At 55.6% G+C, this 22,222-nt stretch overlaps 10 protein-coding genes across 10 annotated transcripts; 4 read left to right on the forward strand and 6 right to left on the reverse strand.

The window, feature by feature from the left end:
• Positions 1–1,935: 1,935 nt before the first annotated feature.
• Positions 1,936–2,586, forward strand: CGGC5_v009413 (uncharacterized protein; the record flags this gene model as incomplete). The annotated part of the gene is made up of 1 exon (XM_032035479.1): positions 1,936–2,586. One exon carries the CDS (start codon positions 1,936–1,938, stop codon positions 2,584–2,586), a length of 651 nt encoding a protein of 216 aa, XP_031885499.1.
• Positions 2,587–2,700: 114 nt separating this feature from the next.
• On the reverse strand, positions 2,701–4,885 carry snu66 (U4/U6.U5 tri-snRNP-associated protein snu66; the record flags this gene model as incomplete). Its single annotated transcript, XM_032035478.2, has 4 exons — positions 2,701–2,752; positions 2,828–2,867; positions 2,916–4,001; positions 4,060–4,885. 4 exons carry the CDS (start codon positions 4,883–4,885, stop codon positions 2,701–2,703), a joined length of 2,004 nt encoding a protein of 667 aa, XP_031885498.2.
• A 2,390-nt stretch (positions 4,886–7,275) lies between these two features.
• Positions 7,276–9,419, forward strand: gla-1-0 (Glucoamylase; the record flags this gene model as incomplete). The annotated part of the gene is made up of 6 exons (XM_032035477.2): positions 7,276–7,501; positions 7,557–7,778; positions 7,826–7,973; positions 8,024–8,097; positions 8,148–8,279; positions 8,341–9,419. The coding sequence occupies 6 exons, from the start codon at positions 7,276–7,278 to the stop codon at positions 9,417–9,419; spliced, it is 1,881 nt and encodes a 626-aa protein (XP_031885493.2).
• Positions 9,420–9,528: 109 nt separating this feature from the next.
• Positions 9,529–11,081, reverse strand: nrk1 (Nicotinamide riboside kinase; the record flags this gene model as incomplete). The annotated part of the gene is made up of 5 exons (XM_032035476.1): positions 9,529–10,065; positions 10,117–10,222; positions 10,275–10,441; positions 10,642–10,694; positions 10,976–11,081. The coding sequence occupies 5 exons, from the start codon at positions 11,079–11,081 to the stop codon at positions 9,529–9,531; spliced, it is 969 nt and encodes a 322-aa protein (XP_031885492.1).
• Positions 11,082–11,106: 25 nt separating this feature from the next.
• On the forward strand, positions 11,107–11,882 carry CGGC5_v009417 (Peptidyl-tRNA hydrolase 2; the record flags this gene model as incomplete). The annotated part of the gene is made up of 2 exons (XM_032035475.1): positions 11,107–11,488; positions 11,557–11,882. The coding sequence occupies 2 exons, from the start codon at positions 11,107–11,109 to the stop codon at positions 11,880–11,882; spliced, it is 708 nt and encodes a 235-aa protein (XP_031885495.1).
• A 372-nt stretch (positions 11,883–12,254) lies between these two features.
• On the reverse strand, positions 12,255–13,986 carry utp7 (putative U3 small nucleolar RNA-associated protein 7; the record flags this gene model as incomplete). The annotated part of the gene is made up of 2 exons (XM_032035474.1): positions 12,255–13,226; positions 13,276–13,986. The coding sequence occupies 2 exons, from the start codon at positions 13,984–13,986 to the stop codon at positions 12,255–12,257; spliced, it is 1,683 nt and encodes a 560-aa protein (XP_031885494.1).
• A 417-nt stretch (positions 13,987–14,403) lies between these two features.
• tsr1 (Ribosome biogenesis protein tsr1) lies at positions 14,404–16,949 on the forward strand (the record flags this gene model as incomplete). Its single annotated transcript, XM_032035470.1, has 2 exons — positions 14,404–14,512; positions 14,614–16,949. The coding sequence occupies 2 exons, from the start codon at positions 14,404–14,406 to the stop codon at positions 16,947–16,949; spliced, it is 2,445 nt and encodes an 814-aa protein (XP_031885328.1).
• A 196-nt stretch (positions 16,950–17,145) lies between these two features.
• On the reverse strand, positions 17,146–18,132 carry CGGC5_v009420 (putative urease accessory protein ureG-like; the record flags this gene model as incomplete). Its single annotated transcript, XM_032035469.1, has 2 exons — positions 17,146–17,785; positions 17,945–18,132. The coding sequence occupies 2 exons, from the start codon at positions 18,130–18,132 to the stop codon at positions 17,146–17,148; spliced, it is 828 nt and encodes a 275-aa protein (XP_031885329.1).
• A 522-nt stretch (positions 18,133–18,654) lies between these two features.
• YPI1 (Type 1 phosphatases regulator YPI1) lies at positions 18,655–19,235 on the reverse strand (the record flags this gene model as incomplete). Its single annotated transcript, XM_032035468.1, has 2 exons — positions 18,655–18,980; positions 19,037–19,235. The coding sequence occupies 2 exons, from the start codon at positions 19,233–19,235 to the stop codon at positions 18,655–18,657; spliced, it is 525 nt and encodes a 174-aa protein (XP_031885434.1).
• An 816-nt stretch (positions 19,236–20,051) lies between these two features.
• Positions 20,052–22,086, reverse strand: CGGC5_v009422 (Genetic interactor of prohibitins 3; the record flags this gene model as incomplete). Its single annotated transcript, XM_032035467.1, has 2 exons — positions 20,052–21,697; positions 21,747–22,086. 2 exons carry the CDS (start codon positions 22,084–22,086, stop codon positions 20,052–20,054), a joined length of 1,986 nt encoding a protein of 661 aa, XP_031885435.1.
• Positions 22,087–22,222: the final 136 nt, after the last annotated feature.

Raw genomic sequence — 22,222 nt, forward strand, 5'->3', positions numbered from 1 at the left:
TCCAGTCGAGAAATGCTGCTGGCGATCACAGTGCATGGGCACAGTGTGATGCACACCTGGCGTCAACGTCCCACCATTGAACCTCCATCGTTCGTTAAGCAATCAAGAATCCCATCACACCTCAAACTCTCGGCCGATTGAGCAGCTGTACGAGTTCCGACTTGTCAATTGCCGACCAATCATTTTCCACATCACAGAACAACAAAGAACTCGAAAGGTCTGGAGCTGTGCCCTTCCAGCCTTCGATCACGAAAAACCCACGCCAGTTCCCCCCCCTCCCCAAACCGGACATCAGAACATATTTCGCCACGAGGCCGAGATCGTCAAAACTGGCCGCCTACGGTTAGGAAGCATCCCAGCTACCAGCAAAATGGCCGCCTTCTCCCCGTACGCCCCGCGCAGGCGCCGTTCTCCACGCGTGGTCATCACCTGGGTGGGCGTCTGGCTGCTCGTCGTCACGTTGACGTGGTGGTTCGCGACGCGGCGCTCGGCGGGGGCAGCCGAGATGGCTTCATACGCGGACGCGGTCATCAAGGGGAAGGAGATCCCTCCGGAGGCCGGCGGTGACTGACTTTCTTTTTTGTCTTGACATTTCATCTCACGGACCATCCCTTGTATCGATACCAATTTTCCTTACTTCTTCGTGTGTCTTACTAGCCGGGAACACAGACACAGACATGGGCGTTGGAAAGCTGTCACAGAAGCATGGCGGAGGGGGGAAAGAAAACGACGGATGATCGGCGCCAGCTTCTGGCCCCCCCTCTTCTGCCCCCACGATGGGACAGGGCACGGAGTTATTTGATCGCGGGATCAAGATTGGTGTTGCAGGAATGAAAGATGCGGCGTGTGGCGTGCCTGGCGCGGCCTGGAATGTCACGATTGTGACGTCGGGCTAGTCACATCATTGCGGCACCGGGTTGTCCCCCCTCACTTGGTCCAGGCACAATATTTCCACCGAGGGGGCTTTCACGTATTCTGGAACCAAGGAACGCCGAGATACGGCCTTGTCAGACATCGAAGGATCGTGGGGTAGCAAGCTGCGAGGATTGGGGGGTAAAAGCCTTCGGACCGGGCAGGATTGGCATGCAATTAGGTTCGCAGAGCTACCGTTTCCTGGAGATTAGCCTAGGGGACGAAGACTGGAATTTCCAAGGGAGGCTCAGACCCGGGTTTCTGGGGGAGCAGGGCGACCAACAACGCTTCCTCATCACGATCACCAGGGGCAAGTGGACTGTCTGGCTGTCAGGCGCTTTTTCTTGTTTTTGGTAGTTGTGTAGTAGCAGGGAACCATAAACATCTCGGCATCGTTTCTTTATTACACACTTCTTATTATATTGAACACAGTTACACAACAACAGCTTCCCTTTTTTCCACTGTCTTTCTCTACGCACGTGTGTCATCCGGACCTTTTCCCTTCATTCTACCGTATCTTTACTTATTCCCAGCGCGGCGTCAAAGTGAGCAAAAGCCACATGGTACATAAGGGCCCTTTGTCCTAGTGTCGCCGCTTCCAGGATTAGCAGCAACTCCCCTCGGACTCAGCCAGCGCCTCGCGCTTCTGAAACGGGAGAGCTAAGAAGAACGGCAGTTACGAAGCGCAGGAGTGGCTCAAGCCTGCTTCAAAGGCGGCGGCGGTCAAGCGGGAAAAAAGGTTCAGGCAAGTGTTCGTTTTCGATCGGCGACGCAAGCCGCGTGGGCTCGCATTTACATGGAGTCGAAAGGTGAAGCCATACATTAACCGCCGCTCTTCCCGAGCTGCTGGAAACTCTTGGCCTGGTCTTTTCAACTTACCATTCCATCTTAGCGCGCACCTATCTCGGGTTACAAGAATACTCGGCGTGACCACTACAGAGAACGGGAGCCGTCCGATATTCCAGCCGACACTCCTGGAGATTGTCAAGACTCGTTTCCACCGGAAGCTCACACAACCACAACATGAACGGCCTCGGCATTATGAACATGGACATGAACGCCCACGGGGCGGCCGTCGCGCGGCCGAGCCCCAGCATGCCCAACCTAAGAGTCACACACGCCGACGCCCTCGCCCAGGGCTGCGGCCGCAAAGACTGCTTCCACGACGCAGCGTCCCCGGACTGCGAGCTGCACGGCAACCTCGTGAGGGACATCATCAGATCCCGCCGCGAAGAGCGCCGTGCAAGGCTGCAGCAAAGATGTCGGACACAGAGCAGCGAGGCGCTGGCCATGTCAGCTGCCGCCGCGGCCGTGTCGGCGACCAGAAACGTGACGCCGCTGAGGCGGCAGTTGAGCCAGAGCAGCACAAAATCCGAGAGTCCGAGGTCGACTATCTCGTCGGACTTCTCGCCGTGCGTGTCACCTTTGATGGAGGATCTCATGCTTGAGGTCACGGATGCGATTGAGAGCAGCGGGACACCGCGTGAGGTCACGATGCTGCCGCAGAGGCGGACGGCGTATGATATGGACGAGATTTACAGGCTTATTGACGAGGCTCAGAGGGAATACGAGTGCCTCGCTCAACCGCCCATCGCAAATGCGCGGTTTGATGCAACAGCTCAACCGGGCTGGATGAGAGAAGATTGCTGGGGAAGTTTGACGGATCACTCATAGTCGAGGGGGGCACCAGTAGTAGAAAATCACGATGACAACAAAGAGCCACTTGGCGCCGAGGTCCGGCTGAAAGACAGCCGACCAAGGAGTGGGCACGCAAACGAAGGACTACACTCATACCCAAACGTACGGAGCAATATCAGAACGGGACCTCACCAACTGGAGTCTGAAGGATTGCGAATTGTGTCAGCATGGAATAAACCTGATCAATCTTGGAATTGTACATATTAAGGGTATGCACCTTTTGTCCTGGTCCTCATCACCCTCCCAAACCCCGATAGCTTATTGTAATCGAACACCGGCCTCGCGCCGTTTCGCCGCTGACGAACTCATGTTTGCATTCTCGCTCGAGTCGAGGACGCTCTGCGCCTCGCGTCGCTTCTCGTCTTCAATCTTCTTGAGTCGCTTGTCGGTCTTGCCCTTGCCGCTGCCCTTGCCGTGGAACTGGTGACTCATGTGCTTGAACGCCTCCTTCTGGTCCAGAGTTCTGCCGTGATCGTCAACGTACTTGAGCTCGACGTTAGGCTTGTATCCCTTTTTGAAAAGCTCGTCGACGGCGCGAGACGCCTGCAACTCGCGGTGTGCGTTCGCTTGTCGAGCACGCTCTTCCCTATCTCGGGTGGACATGGCATCGAGGCGGCCGCTGTTTCTGTCGCGCTCACGTTGCATCCTGGCACGCTCATCCTGCTCTCTTTCGATGCGCTTCTTTTCTGCCAGGAACTCGCTTCTCTGCCTCTCGCTCATATTCAGCTCGGCGCCGTGCGAATCCTTCAGGATGCCACGCTCTCTCAGCAAAGCCAAAGCAGAGCCAACACCTGCGTTGATCGTCTTTTCCTCGTCGACTCCTGTTGTTGCGATGTCTGTAGATCCCGCTCTTGCTCTGTCGACAGACTCCTCGCGTTCTGGATGTGAGTCGTCGCCCATGGGATGGTCCTCATCATCCGAATCATCCATTGCTGTGACGGCCTCCTCGACGGCCTTCGACTTCTTCGGCTTGCGTTCCTCCTCCTCATCAGGCTTCTTCAATGCCGATACAAATTCGGAAATCTCATCAATCACCACACCGCCGCTTTGCGCCTCGTTGTCAGGTTCGTCGACCTGTCCTTTCAGTTGCCTCGCGATATCCTCGGGGCGAGTCCTCTTCCTGTTCTTCAAAGCGCTCTTGCGCTGGATTGCTAGAGAAGCCTGTAGGTCTTCGTCGTCGACGAAGTTGTCATCCTCGACTTTACGCTTCTTCTTAAGGGCCATTGCGCCGGAATCAACATCCATCAGATCGTCCTCGGCTGCTGCCACATCAGTAGGGAAGATGTCATCCTCATCGACCGGCTTCTGTCTTGTTGACTTGGACTTCTTCTTCTTGGGCTTCTTGACCTTAATCTCGGAAATGTCGATGTAATCTGAAGTGGGGGGGTCTTCTGCAAGTCAAAGTTAGCTCAGCACACGCTTGCTGCGGATAAACGGACCAATACTTACGGACGACATCATCTAGGTTGATGCTCTTCAGCATCTTCGCCTTTTCCGACGCCTCTCCCAAGATATCACCCAGCTCTGCTATCGCCCCGGATCCATCGAGTGTGAATTTCTTCGCCTTCTTGCCGTAGATCTCGTCGTCGTATTGTTGAAGGATACCGCGCTCGGCCCCATCGACTGTCGCATGAACGTCGTACGCTGGCTTCTTTTTCTTCAAATCTAGTGTCTCTTGCAGCTTCTCCCGTGCCTTCAGGTCCAAGTTCTCTAGCTCATCACCGTCCTCCTCGTTTTGATCGATAGTCGAGTCCTTCAGGGTCAAAATTTGCTCGTCGCCATCGAGGAAGTTGTCCAGCTCGTGCGCCACCTTGACTCCAGCCAGGTCCTTGGAGGTGTACTCAATTGCGGCGAGTGCAGCCGCTTCAGCAGCAGCCTGTTCCTCCTCCAGCTTCCTCGCTTTCTCGATAGCCTTTTGCCTCTTCTTCTGCGCCTTCAACCAGGCCTTCGCGTCGACGTCGCCTCCGTCATCTTCTTCACCAAGACCCTTGCCTTCCAAAGATGCGAAACGCTGGGCGGTATCTCGTTCCCTCTTCAGGGCGGCTGCGCGTTCCTCCCGTTTGCGCTTCGCGGCTTCGGCTTCGCGAACCTTTGTATAGTTGTCGTAGGCCTGCGCCTGTCGGCTTTCGAGTGTGCTGGGTGCTTCCTCGTCGTCGGAACCAGATCTGTCGCGTCGTGATTCAGCGGGTGCGGGAGCGGCGCCAGGCACAGGCAAGGGCTTCATGCCCAGCGACACGCGAATGCGGTTCGTCTCCTCGATGGTCGCGGCGTCCATCTTGGCGAGGGGAGGATGATAGACCGAATGGGGGGGTGATTAGAATAGCGCGCTCTTGGTGACGTTGATAAGAGGTGCAGCAATCCAGTGAAGTTGAAATGTGGATTCGCAGATCGGTTCAGAGCTTGGAGATTACTTGGGTAAGGTACATCAAGGCATCTTGAGCGGACCTTCTTAGCAAGGCTGGGAATGCTGAGGCTAGTGCCGGCGCAAGACCCACCCATCGTGGCCAACCAGAAAAGTCTGCGGCTCATCCAGCCGGACCCGCCTTACTGATCTGGACAACGCTTAGCTAATCAAGGTGGGGCGCAGATTTAGTACATATCGCAGCCTTACGAATTTTCTGTCCTCTCTCTTTTCCTTTCTTCAACAAACACGGGTCTGTGTCCAGCGATCCTCTTCCCGTCCGCGGGTTAGAGTTGATTACTGCGACAGCTCGATCACCAAAGGAGCCATCAAATTCTCATGATGTCAATCTTCCGATCGACAGATCCAAGAGAGACCGGTCTTTGGGAAGCCATGTTCGCTTCGGCTTGAGCGTGGTGGAACATTGTACTGGGGACGTCATATTCCTACCCCTTCATCCGAGATCGTCGATCAATGAGGTTAGGGAAAACCATGACTTGCCCAAATATTTTCACTCGTAGGTATTTTTACTGTAATCGTCCTGGCGCAGATTTTGCAAAACTGCTGTCTGCTGCTTGCTGTTGTTGCGCCACCGTGATTTCCTCCCATCTCCAGACGGGAAGGCGTCTAGAATGGCATGGCTTTCCAAATCGTAATTACGAGCCTTGCTCGAGCATATGCTCTGTCGTAATTGCGCCCAGAGCGCATCTGCTCATAGATGAGGGAGCATGCCCTTCCAGAAGGTGAAGTTCACGATGTGGTTGCCCGGTCTGGTCAAGTGCAAATTTTGCGCCTGCTCCTTCCTTACCAAGATCCCCGTCGCGAAGTGCAAAACGCTTCACAAAACATCAGGGTCGATGAGCACATGAAAATTGCTACCAGCAGAGCTGTCAGATTTTTCTGCGGCCTGTTGCTCGGCGCATTCGTGCCTGGCGCTGTCATCCAAGCAGACCATTCCGCGATGGATATTGCACCTGCATCAGGGTGCCCACCCTTCCGCTTCCAGATGGCATCAAGGTTTGTCGGTTACGGCGCAGATCCCCGTTCTGGGTATCCCGGCCGGCCGTCAGAACGGTCGAAGAGTGGGAGCTGGCCGGTGCGGGGTGCATCCCGTGTGATCTGGGGTAGCTGTTCGCACATGTGTCGACCTCCTCCGGCCCGATATCAACAGGAGACTCCGCCCTGCCATCCATCACACATGCTGCTCGACACTACTGCACGGTAATGGTGAGGGTGTCGCATAACGCTCTGTCCGTCTTCATCCAGGCATTCTCCGAAATGACGCAACTTTGGGTCTTCGAGCTAGTTGGAAGGTCTGGCGTGTATTATGTACACTTACTGCACAGTGACAGCTTCAACAGAGCTCGTGCAACCAGGTGTTGAATCCGCTCACAAAATCCATAACCTCCGCCGTCATTCAGCTCCATTCCCTCGCACCTACCAGTGTAGGTTAGCAAGACACAAGCTAACGTATTTCCCTAAGACGAATTTGGCGATCAAGCCATGCTTGACGTGTCTGGTCATTCGATCAGACTAGGCCTCGGGACGGGGGTTGTGCGGGGGAGCAAACGCCCTTGTCTCCTCCACCTCCGCAACCCCAACCTCATCTCACCTGTCTGTCATCACAAAACCACCAATAACACACTCCAGTTCCTGGCGGATAGGACCGAACGGCAAGGTTGTCTGATCTGCTTGCCGACATCATTCAGACCCCTGTCGCCATTTCTTGGTCTTGGCCGAGTTGCCTCTTGGAAAAGCAAGCAGTCTGGCCCACGTGCGCCCTGTGGGATACCGTAGGAGCCGTAGCTGAGTGCTACCCTCCCAGCAGGACATAACAACTCCCGAAATTTGAGGGGAAACCAACGAGACTGAATTCATAGACAAGGCCGGAGTGCCGATCGAATTCGGGGGAGCTGTTGGGAGCAGAAGGGGCTGTTATTGTCAGTTGGGGCAAAGTTTTGGGTAAGATGGCTCGCTGATGATGGTCTGAGAGGACAGAAAGTTGGTTCTGGGATGGTTTGACCGACATGAGTCCACGATCAGCACTGAAAGGGGGCAATATTGGATCAAGAGGCTAATGCAGGCCAACTTGACAGCTCGGTGATACTCTGGCATTCGGGCCTTCAAGGCACATCGGATCGAACCACCCTGGACAGAGACCCTTTTCGTGCGCCTCGGCGGGATATATAATCACCATGGTTTCCCTTCAACATGTCAAATCAGGGGCACTGGCAATCAACACAACCGAAATCACCCAGCCCATCATGAAGTTGTTCACTTCTGCCCTTCTTCTCGGCTCCATCGCCACCCAGACTATCTTCGGATACCCTGGGGCGAGTGTGATGAAGAGAGATGTTGACTCCTTCATCGCCACGGAAACCCCAATTGCCCTTGCTCAGTTGCTTTGCAACATTGGTCCTAATGGTTGCCATGCAGCTGGTGTGAGTTCTGGCATCGTCATTGCCTCCCCAGACAAGACCGATCCTCCGTGTAAGTGAAAGCCAGGTCTACTTAGGTTATCCCTGAAGTCAGCTAATCGTCATAGACTTCTACACCTGGACTAGAGACGCTGGCCTCGTGTTCAAGGCTGTGGTTGACATCTTCACCAACAGTTACGACGCAAACCTGCAGACCAACATCCAGAATTACATTGCCTCTCAAGCCCGCCTCCAGGGTGTGTCGAACCCTTCAGGAAGCTTGAGCGACGGTTCTGGCCTTGGCGAGCCCAAGTTTGAAGTGAACTTGACCCCTTACACGGGGGCTTGGGGTACGCCAGAGAGACTTTCGAACACATTACATACTGACAGCTTCTAGGACGACCTCAAAGGGATGGCCCGGCTCTTCGCGCAATCGCCATCATCGGTTACGCCAAGTGGCTAGTAAAGAACGGATACTCCTCGACCGCTTCGTCTGTTCTTTGGCCCGTCATCCGCAATGACTTGAACTACGTCGCTCAGTACTGGTAAGGAGTGCAGGTGCTGGCCCCAATGCTTGGTGCTAATCCGCTTCTAGGAACCAAACCGGCTTCGATCTTTGGGAGGAGGTTCAGGGAAGCTCTTTCTTCACAGTTGCCAGCCAACATCGGGGTTAGTAAATCCGAGATTCATCATTTGCTTGACGCTAACACTGGACGCAGCTCTCGTCGAGGGCAGCGCCCTTGCCAAGTCATTGGGCCTTTCCTGCAACTCCTGCGATGCCATTGCTCCTCAGGTTCTGTGCTTCCTGGGAAGATTCTGGTCTCCATCGGGTAACTTCATGGTTGCCAACAGTAAGCTCAACGTTCCGAATTCCGGCCGTTAGTGGTGACTACTGACACTCAACTCGAATAGTCAACGGCAACGGCAGATCCGGCAGAGATGCCAACGTCATCCTGGCCTCCATTCACAACTTCGACCCGGCGGCCGCCTGTGATGCTGCCACCTTCCAGCCATGCAGTGACAAGGCTTTGGCTAGCCACAAGGTTGTAGTCGACTCTTTCCGCACCATCTACACCATCAACAACGGCATCGCCCAGTCCGCTGCCATTGCTGTCGGCCGCTATCCCGAGGACAGCTACTACGGTGGTAACCCCTGGTATCTTAACACATTGGCCGCTGCCGAGCAACTCTATGACGCTCTTTATGTCTGGAAACAACAAGGCTCCATTACAGTGACCCAGACTTCCCTGGCCTTCTTCAGAGATCAGCTCGGCTCTGTCGCTCCTGGCACCTACGCATCGGGAACCTCGACGTACACATCGCTGATCAATGCGGTGAGCGCCTACGCTGATGGCTTCATGAACGTGGTCGCAACATATGCCCAGACCAACGGCTCTCTTGCCGAGCAGTTCTCCCGAAGCAACGGACAGCCCCTCTCAGCAGATGACCTTACCTGGTCGTATGCCGCGTTTTTGACAGCTGCCCAGAGACATGCCGCTGTCATCCCTCCTGGCTGGGTTGGCAGCGCTACTTCTGTTCCTGGCACCTGCGCGGCCACTTCCATCGTTGGCTCCTATACGAGCGCCACCGCAACCTCTTTCCCTACCAACCAGACTCCGGGCACTGGTGTGCCGCCCACAGCAACGACAACTGGCCCTACTCCAACTGCTACATCTTGTCCCGGTTCGGTGCTCGTTACTTTCAACGAGAGAGTTGTCACGCAGTTCGGCCAGACCATCAAGATTGTCGGAAACACTGCCCAGCTTGGCAACTGGAGCCCAGGCAGCGCTATTTCTCTTAGTGCTTCAGGATACACGTCTGCCAACCCTGTCTGGTCTGTGACGATCGAACTGCAGGCCGGACAGGCTATCCAGTATAAGTACATCAATGTCGCCAGCGATGGTACTGTGACTTGGGAGGCCGACCCTAACCACACTTACACCGTTCCCTCGTGCACCACAGCGGCGACAAAGTCTGATACCTGGCAGTGATAACCGTGTACTTGAACTTTGGCCAAGCTTGGAATATTTCGGTTTGGTTCATAGGTACAAACGGAACCCCTGTACATAGTCGGGAATAAGTATGAGCAGTAAAACGTTATTACTCGGCCATCTCTGTCGCCCTCCGCTCGAGTTCTGTAATGATGGTCTCAATGGTCCATTCCAAAGTCGTCTCCATGTCGATATCTAGACCCTTGCCGAGCTGGGCCTTGATATCCTTTTCTTGCAAAACCTTCTCGTTCAGCCTACCCTCCACATTGCCCTCTTCAAACAACCACTGGTGCGCTTCAACATAATTAGGCCAAACAATCTTGTCAACATAACCAGGCGGGTCCTTCCAGAAACCTTCCAGAGTGACATAGCCATCGCGGGCCTCGCGCCGTTGTTGTGCCTTGGCTCGGCTGACCAGAAGAAATAGCTTGATGTCGATAAGGCTCATCGTAGTCTCCATTTCCTTGCAGTACAGAAGGAAGCCGTCGAAAAGGCAAACTCTCAACTTGCCCTCGGTGAAGATGGCGTGTCCGGGCTGACCTGGTTCCAGCCAACGGCTGACCCTTGCTTTCATGGCAGCAATCTTTTCATCAGAGACTGGGCACTTTCCGACAGAGTTTTGGTCCTCCTTGGAGTCTACGAAAGGCTATTCAAACCGTAAGTATACTTGAGACCCACAACTCTTATCGCAACTCACTGGAAATGTCCCATTTTCACGGATATGAGTAAGGGCCTTATTCATGTCAGGCACTGAGATGGCCTCAGGGCAGTCCCAGTCGAGGAGCCCATTCTTCGTGGGGAGCCTACCGGATTATGTCAGTCAGATAACGATATCAGACATCAGATTTTACTTACTCAGACTCCGGCTTGTAAAAGTCATCTTCGTGGAGGATAAAGGTGTTGGGGAAAATATCTCGCAGCAAGCGAGCTAACGTCGTCTTGCCGCTTGAAGAGCAGCCGCTGAGGCCTATTACCACGTTATTGCCCCCGCTCATCGTGAAGGATCCTTCTGACACGAGAATCTTGATAACGGTTAGCCAAGGCACTCTGACGTAGAGTTATTTTAAAGAGACTGTCTATCTTTTGCCGCCTATCTTCCCTATGTCACGCGACATGTGTACGTACTAACGACGACGGACAGTAGACTTGCTGACAGAGGAAGCAAGCGGTTTCTTATGAAAAGAGACAATAAGGCTCTTGACAGATAAATAGTAAGACCTACCAAGTGAATGTAAAGGCGGGCACACCCCAAATATCGCAGTCTAGACAGACCGCCTCGTAGATGTGTAAGCGGGAGATGGACAGAGCCAAGTCTTCATCCAAGATTACCACTTGCAGTAGCTCAGATCTCCGAATCAACCCCCACCATGACCCCTCCCTCGCACGGCCAGAGATTCAACGGTGGAGACAACCGCTGAAGGGCTCCCTGGCAGCTGTCCAGGTAGTCCAGGGGGGTTTCAGCCACACACGGGGCAGCAGGCAAGCCCCTGACGTGCGTCATCCGGCCAGGCACAGCGCTGTTCACTGCAGCAGCATCTCCAATTGCATCTGCCCACAAAAAAAGCTCGAGTTCATCCCAACTTTCCGCCGTCTCCCAGCGCCGTTATCTCCCAGCGTCCCGTCTCCCATCGTCGTCGTCGTCTCCCAGCGTCGCTCCCCCATCTCGAGAAAACCAAGAACGCCAACAATGGCCATCCACGACGCCACCACGGGGCAGAGCGCTGCCGTCATCACGACAACCCTCGTTGCCTTCCTCTCAGGCTTCATGCTCGGTGTTTACACGATCCGCGGCTACCTCATCTCCCCTGAGCTGCGCGCCGAAGCTCGCGCCAATAAGGAGGATCCCATCGAGAGCGAGGAATCTGATATCGACGAGGACGATACCATCCTCGACCACGCGCCTAACTGGTCCAATGCCGAGGCCGCCGACGTCCGTGATGGTCTGCGCCAGCGCAACACTGCTGAGAAGAAGGCCAAGAAGCAGAACCCGGAGAAGGCACCGCTTGCTGATTCGAACGAGGAGTGCAAGCTTGTGCTTGTTGTCAGGACGGATCTGGGAATGACCAAGGGTACGTCCCCCCGCGAAGAGCAAGACCCTTGCTAGTATTCCGAAGCTTACAAACCATTGTTCCTACAGGCAAGATGGCGGCGCAAGCCTCCCACGCGACCCTCGCATGCTACAAGTCCCTCTCGAAGGCCGCCACTCGCGACCCGTGTTCTGCTGCCGCCAAGATTCTCTCCCGCTGGGAACGCCTCGGCCAGGCCAAGATTGCTGTCCAGATCAAGGACCAGAACGAGATGCTCGAGCTCATGGGCAAGGCGCGCAGCTTAGGTATCACCGCCGAGGTTATTGCCGACGCCGGCCGCACGCAGATCGAGGCCGGCAGCTTGACCGTTCTCGGCGTCGGTCCTGCGCCGAAGAGCCTTGTCGACCAGGTCACCAGCCACCTCAAGCTGCTGTAAACGAAAATGGAAGGAATCCGTATATGGATATCAAGACTTGGCACGAAACATAGACTTCAGGCGAAACATAGACTTCAGGGAACATACATGAAATGAGCGTAATGGTGTACGGTATACAAAAGTTGGCGATGGGCTTGATTGTATTTCACATAGCATGTGGGCATTAGCTGTCTCATCGATGATTAAAAAGTCCAATTTGGTGAACGTTTCAATCACGAAGAACTCATCACTGCCAGGCAATCTTGAGCGTGTTCGGTACAATAAATCGTCCCAGTGTCGGGTATTCATGTTCACTAAGGGAGCAAATGCCTAAACGCCTCTTACATGCAACCAACTCCCGGTCCAACTTTTCACTTTTACATAGACCGCCCATTATTCCTTGCGCGCAAATCTCGAAAGCGCCGGGCCTAGATCCGCCTCGACTTCCTGGTTCTTCCTCTCTCTCGCCTTCTGTCGCTCCTCCCAGATGGCGTCCACCTTCATTCTCTTCTCGTCGATGACGTTCTTCTTGCGCTGCTTCCTCAGGTATTTGCTCAAAGCGCCGCCCTTGCCTCTCGCCCTCTTGCGGATCTCCTCTTCGATTGACAGGGGCTTGGAGTCCAAGTCCTTCTCCTCCCGACGCTGCTTCTCCGACCTCAGGTCGATGTTGCCAATGTAGTTGGGGTCCAGGGCAATCATCTCGGGCTGGAGCTTGTTCAGCAGTCCCTTGACTTCGGCCTCCTGTCTCTGCTTGGCGGTCTCGAATGGGTTGACCTCCAGGGCGTCGAAGTTGGCCTCTCCGGCGCCGGGAACGATGATGGACGAAAATCCCTCGTCGTGACCCATGCCGAGAACATCCTCGAACGGGCACCACCTCACCCGCTCCATGCGCTTGCCCTCGCCACCCCACGCCATATAGGGGCTCTGCACCTTCTGCTGGACGGGCTCGTTCTTATTGAAAAGATCCTTCCAGATGCTGGTTTGGGTTCCCCAGCCAACAGCCGTAAGACCGGTGTCGGAAATGGCCACCGATGACGCGGGTTGTCTTGTGAAGTAGCTGTTCACCTCCTTGAACATTCTGATATCCCAGACGGCCATCTTGCAGTCCTGACCGGTCGAGACCATGTAGCGACCTTCCCTGTCGATGGCCATTGACCTCACAGGGCCTCTGTGAGCCAGCAGCTTGACGAGAGGCTCTGACTGGTTGGGCGACCACAAAGTGACCGTACCGTTCTGATGACCGACATGGAGAACGGCGTTCCAAGGGTTCTGGGTCAACGATGTCGGAGGGCCGAGTTTGGTGGGATACTCGGCGACGATGTTGCCGGTGGAAACGTCCTGGTACTTGAGCCAGCCAGTCGCCGCCTATGACAATTAGCAAGGTCCAGAGAAACAAGTCGTCAGCTGTACTTACTACTGTACCGAGGAGGAAGTGGTACGGAAGGAATTCCATTTGCGTGACCTCCGTATGTTTCCTCAAGCAGTGGATCTCGACACCATTCCTGTCGTAGATGTAGGTATACTTCTTCTGCGCAGCAGCGAAGAACTGGTTGTTGTGAAGCCACCGTACATCTCGAATCGTCTCACCAAGCTGGATCTCGCAACCCAGCTTGCCTTCCCTCCAGTCGAACGTCGCGACGTGACCCTTGCGACCGGCCAGCAGCAGCTCCCTTCCGTTACGAGTGTACTCGCCCAGATACGGCCCAAGTTCCTCAAGCTTCAGCTCAAAGCGCTTCTGGGCTGTCGAAACAGCAACGCCCTCGCTAATGTCGTCCTGGCGAACCTTGTACGTCCTCTCGAGCTCCGTCTCGGCCTCGAGGAACCCGCCAGTGTTCTCGAGCAGGATCTCGGCATCCTTGGCCTTGTTGGCGGCATCGCGGTACTTGTTCTCGAGTCGCGACAGATTGGTGCGCAGCTTCTTGTCCTTGATGTTCTTGACGTTGACGCTCTTGCCGCGGCCGTACGCCTTGTTCGCCTCCCTCTGCCGGCGGATCCTCTCGAGCTTCTCGCGCTTCTCGCGTTCCTCTCGCGGGCCGAGGGCCGTACGCTGCTTCACCTGGACGGCGCCATTGTCGTGTGTGTTGTTCCGAGATATCGTCTTCGTTTCTGCGCTGTCGATCTCCATGTTGGGCGACGCCGTCGTGGTCGGATGCGCGTGTCTCGTGCAGATGCCGTCACGGGGGTGGTAAAAAAAGCGAGACCCGGAATTGAGAGATCAGCAGCAGCAACTTTTGCACCATGTACCGGGCGGTCCAGCAAAATTTCTTTATCTTATCGGAACTCTTTCCTCGCACTGACATTCCACTGTCGGTGACGGCACCCAATTGGCGCAGACATTTTTTAATGGGGCTTATCGATAGCGCACAAGTGCACTGGAATTTTTTGAACAACCCCGCCATCACAAGCGCAAAACCGAAATTCGAGTCCAAATTCGGGGTCGCTTTGAGTGCTGTCACACCGATTTTCTCAGTCGTCGTGCGAGCAACTTGCGCCCAAACTGGCTTCATTACCTTTTCGATTCAAGGCTGGAGGCGACGGCAACATGTCTGCCTCGGTGAGTCACTCTCATCGACCAACCACCAAGCAAGTCAACAAGTCCTTCAAGTCAGGCAAGCATGCATCCAAGGGTGCGCTGAGGGACGCCGCCAAAGGTTTGCAAATCCCCAATATTTCTCCCCGCACAAAACTTCGGAGCGCTCGAGTGGTGTTTTTTGTCGCAAGAACATATAAGAAACTGACTGTCTCTCTACAGGCAGACTCGGAGGCGAGCGCGGCCAGCGAAAGACACCCCACCAGCAAGTCATGTCCAAGTTCGACCGAAGAAACCAGGCCAAGCAGCGCCAGATCGCGAAGCGCAAGGAGCATTTGGAGGAGACGTCGATTTTTGCCGGAAAAGATGGAGCCCCCAGGACTGTCGCTGTTGTGCCCCTGTGCAAGGACGGCAACGCCGCGACCGCCATCAAGCAGTTGAACAACAGTTTGGACATCGAGGCCGAGGTGTTGGAGACGCCGTTCCGAGTTCCGGTCGACCGGTTCAAGCAGAAGTTGCAGTACATCCCCCTCAAGCGCGACTTGAATGCTGTTCTGGACGCCACCCGGGTTGCCGACTTCGTGGTGGTCATGCTCTCGGCTGACATCGAGGTGGACGACCTCGGTGAGCTGATGCTGCGTGGTCTGGAGAGCCAGGGTCTGTCGACGCTCTTCACCGTTGTCTACGGCTTGGATAAGATTGAGCCGGCGAAGCAGAAGACGTCGACTCTCGCCTCTCTCAAGTCATACATCACCCACTTTCACCCTGAGCAGGAGAAGCTTTACAGCCTGGAGAACAGGCAAGAATGCTCCAACCTCATGCGCTCTCTCTGCAACACCACACCGAAGGGCGTCAGGTGGCGCGAGGACAGGAGTTGGCTGTTGGCCGAGGAGATCAAGTTCCCCAACTCGGGCCTTGACTCGACCGTTGTTACCGGTATCGTGAGAGGAAGAGGCCTGAAGGCCAATCGTTTGATCCAGCTTGGCGACTACGGCACATTCCAGATCGAAAAGATCACTTCTGCGCCTTTGCCGAAGCAGACTAAGAAGGGCGAGATGGCGGTGGAGGAAGAAGAGGCGGAGAAAGTTCTTGATACCCCTGATGAAGACCAGGATGACCTGGCTGAGCTGGCGCCCGACGCCGTGATGGATGATGATGAGATGGAGGACAACGAGCCTCCCACGATCAAGAAGGGCGTGTTGCTTGACGACCACCACTACTTCTCCGACGATGACGGAGAGGAGAACAACAGGCTAAAGACCAGAGTCCCCAAGGGAACGTCTAACTACCAAGCGGCGTGGTATCTCGGTGACGACGTGTCCGACGATGGATCGGACATGGAAGATTTCGAGATGCAGGATGAGAACAGCGAGGAGGATGAAGCCCGCCCTGAAGACGGCTTCGAGGGCTACGCACCAAAGGAGCCCACCGAGGCTGCCCCCTCAGAATACGGCGGCAAGTCAGAAATGTTCATCGAGCCTGATGAGGAGGAGGACGCCAAGGGCCTGGCGGCCTACCGTGCCAGGAAGAGCGATGAAGTCGAAGAAGACAAGGAGTTCCCTGACGAGATCGAGCTGCACCCCAACGTGCTCGCTCGTGAGCGTCTCCAAAGATACAGAGGTCTCAAGTCCCTGCGCACGAGTGAGTGGGTTCAGGACGAGGACAAGGCTTTCGAGCCGGAAGAATGGCGCAAGCTGCTCCGGATCCCCGACTACCAGGCTTCCCGCTCCCGCACCACCCGCGAGGCTCTCGTTGGCGGTGTTGCTCCTGGTACGCGCGTCCACGTTCACCTCAGGGGCGTTCCGGCGACATTCGAGAAGTCTTATGACCCAAGCCGGCCAGTTACTCTCTTCTCTCTCCTGCGCCACGAGCAGAAGAAGACGGCTGTCAACTACCTCATCAACCTCAGCGCCGACTACCACCGCTCCATCAAGGCCAAGGAGGAGCTCATCGTGCAGTGCGGACCTCGCCGCTTCACTGTCAAGCCCGTCTTCTCCCAGCCGGGCAACACCCCCAACGACGTGCACAAGTTCTGCCGGTATCTTCACCCAGGCCAGTCCGCCGTTGCCACATTCATGGGTCCCATCACATGGGGTGCCGTGCCTGTGCTCTTCTTCAAGCGCTCCGAGCCTGTGGCCGAGGGTTCGGAAGAGGCGGAGAACGAGTCGACCATCGGACTCACCCTCATCGCCACGGGTACCGCTCTGCCGCCTTCGACGAACCGCGTTATTGCTAAGCGGGTCATTCTCACCGGCCACCCGTATCACATCCACAAGAAGATCGTCACGATCCGCTACATGTTCTTCAACCGTGAGGACGTTGAGTGGTTCAAGGCTTTGCCGCTGTGGACGAAGCGCGGCCGCAGCGGTTTCGTCAAGGAGCCCCTCGGCACCCACGGATACTTCAAGGCGACGTTCGATGGCCGCATCAACCCACAGGACTCCATCGGTGTCAGTCTGTACAAGCGTGTGTGGCCTCGTAACGCTATTCCCATTGAGGGACCTCTTCTCGAGGCTGGTGCTGGCCAGTCCGAGGAGGGTGATGTGATGATGGAATGAAGGAACAAATTAAAAAAAAGCTCATGACATGGATATATCAAAAAAGGCTCCGGGAAAAATATAGATATTAGCAGTAACGTCGGCTGTAGATACAAGCCTGATGCCAATGCCGGAGTTCAAGGTTCATATTACTTTTCACCCCCTTTCGACAGGCCGAATGAATGATCAACTTTCCACGCTCCTTGTTCCCCCCTTTTTACGCATTGAGAGTGTCCAGTCCCTCCGTCGGCCTGGATCCACCAACCGACTTGCGCTGCTCCTCCGCGCCGGCAGCCTTCCACGCGCTGATGATGAGGTTGACAATGTGATCAACGCCAACGTTCTTCTTCACTTGCGCGAAAACAGTTGGGCCTCCCTCGCGCATCTTGCGCGCGTCCCTCTCCATGACACCAAGGTCCGCACCGACAATCTCCGCCAGGTCCGTCTTGTTCACAATCAGCAGATCACTCTGGGTGATACCCGGGCCGCCCTTGCGGGGGATCTTGTCGCCTCCAGACACATCGATAACGTAGATGATGTAGTCCGCCAGCTCGCGCGAGTAGTTAGCCGCCAGGTTGTCGCCTCCGGACTCGATCAGCAGCAGATCGGTATCGAACTCGCGGTGCAGGTCCTCAAGGGCGGCGAGGTTGGCAGAGATGTCCTCGCGCACGGCGGCGTGAGGGCAGCCGCCGGTCTCAATGGCGCGGATGCGCGGGGCGGGGAGGGCCTTGTGGCGGGTGAGGAACTCGGCGTCCTCGCGGGTGAAGATGTCGTTTGTGACGGCGGCGATGTTGTACTTTTCGCGGAGGGCATTGCAGAGGGCGAGCATCAGGGCGGTCTTGCCGGAGCCGACGGGTCTGGAGCTTGGTCAGCACGCGCGAGCTCTCGTATGTCTCAATGGAACAGCTCATTGGTGTGGATGGCTTGAGAGGAGTCCCATCGTTATTTCCAGGAACGGAAAGGTGCTGAGCGGTTTTCAAGCTCCAGAATCACCCAAGCTGCGCAGCTTGACTTACCCTCCAATACCGATGGTGAAAGCCCTGTCAGCCCAGGTTCTGCCCTCGACAATGGGCATTTCGCGACCAAGGTAGCTTCCAGGACCGTCGAGGATCTCATGGGAGTGGCCGTGCTCCTGGGCATTGAAGCCTCCGTCGTGGGAGTGGGAGTGACCGGCAGGGCCATCGTGGGAGTGCGTGTGAGACATGTTTGGTGCAATTGAATGGTACAGAAGACAAGAGAAATGCGGAAAGTTGGGTATACTACGATTTGAAGAAGGATGAGTTCGTCCGGAGAGCTTCAACTGGAGGGGTTGTGGGAGGTTTAAGGGTCGCGGGGTCAGTGAGCTTATCGATAAAGGTACCTATTTCAGTGGACGAAGTGGGATGCGATTTTCCCCACGGCCGCCGCCGGCCATGCTGCGGGGATAGCCTGACAGCGCCCGTCGCCCTCGCGACCAGCATGAATAATGCCATGTACGTATTTGCGATCACACGGAACAGGAAGTCATAGGATCTTTCATGAAGCTACACCCGCATGTTGGCGGAAACCCTTGTAAACCACCTCAACTTCGTGTACCAGGTAGACTCAGAAGCCTCTACGTGAATACTTCTAGCGTATATCCTCTTAGTCTCGCTCGCCCTCACCAGGGGCGGTGTGCCTGTAAGTCATAAGAACCAACCCAACGCCAACCAATGCATGCAAAACAGTGTAATCATGGACACTTTAGTCAAGCCTTTGACTGCGGCTCCTTGCTTCCCTCGCCCGCCTCGTCTCTGGGCTTGGGCGGCTTCGGCACCCTCTCATACGCGTTGGGACTCGGCCTTCTCTTCTGCTTGCCGTCGCGATCAGATTTCCTGCCATGGCTATGGCCATCATGATCGTCACAGTCGTGGTTCTGCTTCTTGTTACTCTTCCCCTTGCCCTTGTGGTCGGCCGAAGGTACCCTCCTCCTGCCACCGCCGTCGGAGTCGGAATCTGAGTCTGAAGAGGAATCGGAAGACGACTCATCGCTGGATTCGTCGACGCCTTTGGGACGGTGGTAGATGCAGCAGACTATTGACGAATTATTAGAGATTGAAAATGCGCGGAGAAAGGCGGTGCAGGCTTACCTTTTGAACTCTTGCGTCCAAGACCCTCATTGTCGACAACGTCCTCCGCCCACCTCACCGACGGCCTGGAGGGCGCATGCGCACCTCTCAGTCGCAAGATCGCCTGCGTACCAGTCCGGCTCTGGGTATTCGTCGTCTCCGTCTGCGTTTGCGACGGGCCGGGAGTCGAGCGCTGTTGTGGATCTTGCACGGCCGCCATGTTCGCTGTGTGGTGACAGAAAGAGAAGTCGGTGTGTGTGGTTGGTCGTGTGCCGTTAATTGAGGCGTTCCGCACCAATAAATCCGCAGCAAGATTACCCCGCGGAAATTTCTCGAATGGCAGAATACGCTGCAGCACTGAGTCGTAGTGTCGCTGTGGTTTCGTGCCCGAGAGTCAAAAGCCGCGTGGATCTGTCGCGGTGAGGAGGATCGAAGATATTCAGGGGTCGTCGTGGTTTGTAATTGGTGTTGGGGGGAGGCTCTAGAACATTGGCCTGCGAAAGAAGGTGGGATGCGTTTTTGTTATTTTTCTGGCATGCCGCTGAAAGTCCATGGTACCCCACGTCATTCCTGGGCCCCACATCGGAGGTACACCCGGTCCAGCCGCCCGATGGCACGCCGGGTCGTCAACTTCCGGAACCGGGTGTCTCAACGGTCCGGGCCGGTATGTAAACAGTGGCTTTTCTTCGTCATTAGGATTGAAAGCAGGCCAGATTATTTTCAGGATCGCAATCGCTGATTCCGAGGGCAGTTGATGTCATGGTGTGATTTGCTCATATCAGACATTCGATGTAGTCCTACGTCCCTCACACGTGGTCAAGTGTCTTTGCTAAACAATCGGCGTACACAACTAACCGTGTTTCCTATCCTGCCACGGCTAAACTACCAAAGGCCTACATGGTCTCTGGCGTCGTCACTTGGTTACACGGCCCATTTTCAATAAACGCGTCAATCATACAATGAACTTTCATTATTCATGTCTTCAGATGATGTACATGGAGTGATGATGTACAGAATATGCTACAGTTACACAGCGCTACGACGTAGCAGCAGCCCTCTTGGCCTGCTTCGCCGCCTTCTTCGCACCCTTCATACTCTTACGAGGACGAGCCTTGATGTCCTTCTTGGGCGGCTTGTTGATCAACCACGCGTTCATGGGAAGACGCTCGCCAATGAACTTGCCCTCGGGGGAGTAGACCTCGACGACGGGCCAATTCGGCTCCGGGTTCTCGGGTTCGGCGGCGGGCTTGGGCTTCTCCTTTGACACAGCATGCTGCTCTGCCGCCTGCTCCATCTTGAGAAACGGATCAACGGCCTCAGATTCAGGTTCGGGTTCAGGCTCCTCCAGAGACTCCGGCTCTGATTGCTCGGGGAACGAAGACATCCCGTCGAACATGTGCCTCGTCCGCACCTGTGCCACGATCTCGATCCAGCCGCAGCCTTCGATGAGGATGTCGGTGGCCAGGACACGCCACGGGAGATCCTCGACCTTCATGTTGCCAACGTCCTTGCGAGTCAGAGGACCAGAGCGCTCCTTGGTCACATCATGATTGAGCTTGAAGGTTCCGGCAAGCTTGATTGTCTCGCCGATTCCTTGGATTGTGAGCTTTTCCACCTTGAGGGGCGCCTCTCGCGTCTCTGCTTGGAACTCGATGGCCTTTTCGGTGGAGGTCTTGTGTTCGGGGAGAGGTGTGAAGTTGTATGCAAGGAAGACCAGACCGGGGGTCTGCGGGGTGATGCGAATCAGACCGCCGCCGAGGATGAGAGACTGTTTACTGTTCAGGCTATGCTGCTGCGGCTTGATTCTTGACTCCATGACCAGGGACGACCTGTGTTCAGGCTTCACGTAGTTCTCCAAGTTCGAACGAGCAACACCAGGAAGATCAATCAGCTCGCCCTTTCCGTTGCCGAAGGGTATACGGATGGGAGATGCCGTAGTACCAGGGAGAGTTGAAACCGTAGGCATCTCGGGGTAGTTGGTCTCTGGTCGAACGGGCGGCAACATAGACGTCTCATCCAGGCGCATGTCGTCTTCCACATCTTCCGTCACGTAGCGCTCATTCGGACCGTCCTCCTCTTTCGCGAAAAGGGAAATGTTGATCGGGGTTTTCAGGGAGATGCCGGCGGTGGTACCCTTGGGAAACACAGCATCAAACAGCTGGCTCTTCCCGACATTGACCTTACCAACCATCCACCCAGCCCCTCCACGTTTATAAATCTTGTCCTTCAGCGGCTTGGTCCACCATCCCCTCTTCGCGCTGACACAGCTCACGTTACCGAGCGTGACGAGCTTTCCGAACTTGCCCAAGGAGCGGCGCAGCACCTCGCGCATGTACGGCATCATCCTATCCACCATCTCCGCCTGTGGCGCGAGCAGATCCGAACGGGTAATGACGAAGTCTATGTTGAACATGCGATCCCTGTAGTACCGGCCCGCCTTGTTCCTACGGTTGCGATGCTTGAGGTTGGCGTCGAGGAGCATGTGCAACTTCGGGATGAACGACATGGGAAAGTCGGCGGCATCGATAATGTGGTAGATGTAGTTCTTCTTGAACGGCGACTCTTCGATCGTCTCGCGTAGGGAGTCTATGCTCGGGTGGTAGATGGGTTCGCCCTCGTGGTGGTGGACGAGCCTATGACATCGGTCGCAGAGCGGCACTCTCCAAGACGTCGGTCCTTTAACTACGTTGCGTTAGCAGATGTCTATCTCAAGCTTCCAAGCAACACATACCGGGCCTGTTCGACTCCAATTCCTCCCCATAGCGCAAAGAGCGAGGATCAAGTCCCAGCTCCTTAAGCTTCTCCTCGCCCAGATTCTGCAGTGCCGCTTCAACAACCGCGTCCTCCTCTTGCGCTTCCCTCCCAGCCTTCTCTTCCTCCATGGTGACATATTCTCGTACCGCCCTCCTTTTCAGATCGTAGTAACCAGCCTGTCCAGGCTCAGCCGTTTGGCTCAGTGCCCCGCACCCACTGCATATCAAGGGCAGGTTCTTGGCCAGGACGTGCGCAGACTCGTCGACCGGCGGTTTCGCGAGAATTTTTTCGGGCGTGAGCTCGGTAGCAGGGACCATCTCGTTATGCACACATCTTTGCTGCCTGTAGGGAAGCCTTCGATGCGCATCTGCCGGCGCAAAAGTGTGTCGCGTGCTAGCTACGCTGAGGCTTGGGCAGAGGTACACTGGCACCTCAGCCAGAGCGGCCCGGTCG

This window comes from Colletotrichum fructicola, assembly GCF_000319635.2.
Source record: "Colletotrichum fructicola Nara gc5 chromosome Unknown KSG_Nara_v1_contig05, whole genome shotgun sequence".
Lineage (NCBI taxonomy): Eukaryota > Fungi > Ascomycota > Sordariomycetes > Glomerellales > Glomerellaceae > Colletotrichum > Colletotrichum fructicola.